The sequence below is a fragment of the Orycteropus afer genome, unplaced genomic scaffold (genome assembly GCF_000298275.1).
Source record: "Orycteropus afer afer isolate SDZICR_OR568_19922 unplaced genomic scaffold, OryAfe1.0 scaffold00029, whole genome shotgun sequence".
NCBI classification, from domain to species: Eukaryota; Metazoa; Chordata; class Mammalia; order Tubulidentata; family Orycteropodidae; genus Orycteropus; species Orycteropus afer.
This window is the reverse complement of record NW_006921616.1, coordinates 6,267,158-6,269,052: the sequence shown is the minus strand read 5'-3', so window position 1 is coordinate 6,269,052 and position 1,895 is coordinate 6,267,158. Positions and strand designations below refer to the sequence as shown.

General features: G+C 41.3%; 1 protein-coding gene across 1 annotated transcript in view; it reads left to right on the top strand.

The window, feature by feature from the left end:
* TNFRSF11A (TNF receptor superfamily member 11a) overlaps positions 1-1,895 on the top strand; it is a 94,855-nt gene that overhangs the window by 58,166 nt on the left and 34,794 nt on the right. The window contains exon 2 of the mRNA XM_007935541.1: positions 838-919. Coding sequence (XP_007933732.1) covers positions 838-919 — 82 coding nt within the window. The remainder of the gene's footprint in view (positions 1-837; positions 920-1,895) is intronic.

The window sequence follows — 1,895 nt, the reverse complement described above, 5'->3', positions numbered from 1 at the left end:
GAAGTGTCTCTAACTGTGCTCCCTGTGTGTTTTATTGCATATATGAATGTATGTGCTAGAATCATACAGCTTTGGACCAGGAAGGAAATAAAGGCTCAGAAAGCAGCTTGTGCAGGGTCCCTCAGTTGTCAGGTGGTTGAGACTCCTAGCTCCAAGCCCACATGGTTCCTACACCCTCTTTTTAAAAGTCTTTGCAGATTTAATATAAATTTTTAAAAGGTAAGCACTGTTTAACATCTTCTAAAACTCAAAGTTAACTTGTGAGTAAAGATGTGATGTCTCTTGGTAGAATCATTTCAAGGGGCCTCATTATGTCCCCCTTTAGTTTTGTGACCCAAGTGGACTGCGCACATTGTCCCCAGATGATGACAAACGAATGGCAGTGATTTTGTATGTGACTCATGAGACGTAGTTTCAACCTTCTGTGCACAATTCATAAACTTTTCTTCAATCCATATATGACCATGAACATAATAGCCAAAATATTTTAAATGCTGAAACATGTTTTCATGCTGGTATAGTTGGTTTTCAAGGATTGTGAGCCTAGCACAGGACAGGGCAGTGTTTCATTCTGTTGTACATAGGGTCACTGTGAGCTGGAATTGACTCACTGGCACCTAACAACCACAGCAACGATATAGTTGGTTTTACTCATTCTTAAAGGAAATGAACTAGAATAGGAAAGTGATTTTTTGTGGGGGAGGAGTGAGATTACATAGAACAGTTTCAGGACTGTTCATGTTATTTTCTTATGCTTTTCAGAAATGTAACTCAGCAGTTCACTTTTAGTTATAACCTGAAATGCTCACTTTTATCTGATGTCAATTTTCTTTTCAGGTGACCTTTCAAATCACTCCTCCATGTACACGCGAGAGTCATTATGAACGCCTTGGACGGTGCTGCAACAAATGTGAACCAGGTATGCAATTCTGAGCCACCTTCGATCTTCCCTCCAAAAGCGGGGTTTTTGTTTATTTTTTTAGACTAAGAAATGATTTCTGTCTTGCCAGTTTTAAAAAAGAAGTAGAATAGACTTTTCAAGGTAGTGGCAGGTAGGAACTTCTGTCACTCTGAAAACAAAACTTTCTCTCAGAGATAAAACTATCTAAAAGTCAAAAGCAATTTCAGAAACTGGCACTTCATTCATGTGGGAGCACAGTTTTCCTAAACACTCTTCCTTGAGGAGGCAAAGTGGCTTTGAAAACTCTGTTTTAGCATCTCAACGTATGAAGCACAGCTCTAATCTGTAATCATTATTTACACAGAATTTTTTTTTTGTGTGTGTGTAATAACCTTTCTGGAATGTTCGGATGCTAAAAATTGTCTAAATCCCTGTATACCTTCTCCCCATGTATCTGCTAAGGAGCAAAAGGTGGGCTGACCACCGCTGTCCCAGAGTTGTTCTGCCGGAAGTGTGACTAAGTGTTTCTTCAACCCCAGTGAAGCCCCAGGTCTGTCGGGTCCTCCCTCTCCTATGGTTTGAGGAGGAAAGGATATCCTTGAGGAAAAGGTGAAGTTGCCTTATGATAAGACTCTTGAGATATTTCAGCTACAAATATTTTTCAGATGTACAGAACCAAGATTTGATGATTTTCGTGTGTGTGTGTGTGTGTGTGTGTGCACGTGTAGGAGTCTCTGGTCAAGCTAAGTCATTCATGAGCCCCTAGTGAAAAAAGTTCTCTATTCAGTTTGAAGGATGAAGATGGAGGAAGAGGGTATGAAGTTCCTCCTGCTTAGCCTCCAAGGCACCTCTCCAGTTCTGCAGGGCTCAGTTTGAAAACCGTGGCTCTCCTTAGGCAGCAGAGTTTTGGGGCCAAGTCTGGTCTTTCACTTGTTGTTGCTAGTTGCCACTGAGTCTGCTGCAGCCCGTGGCAACCTTGTGTTTGACAGAATGC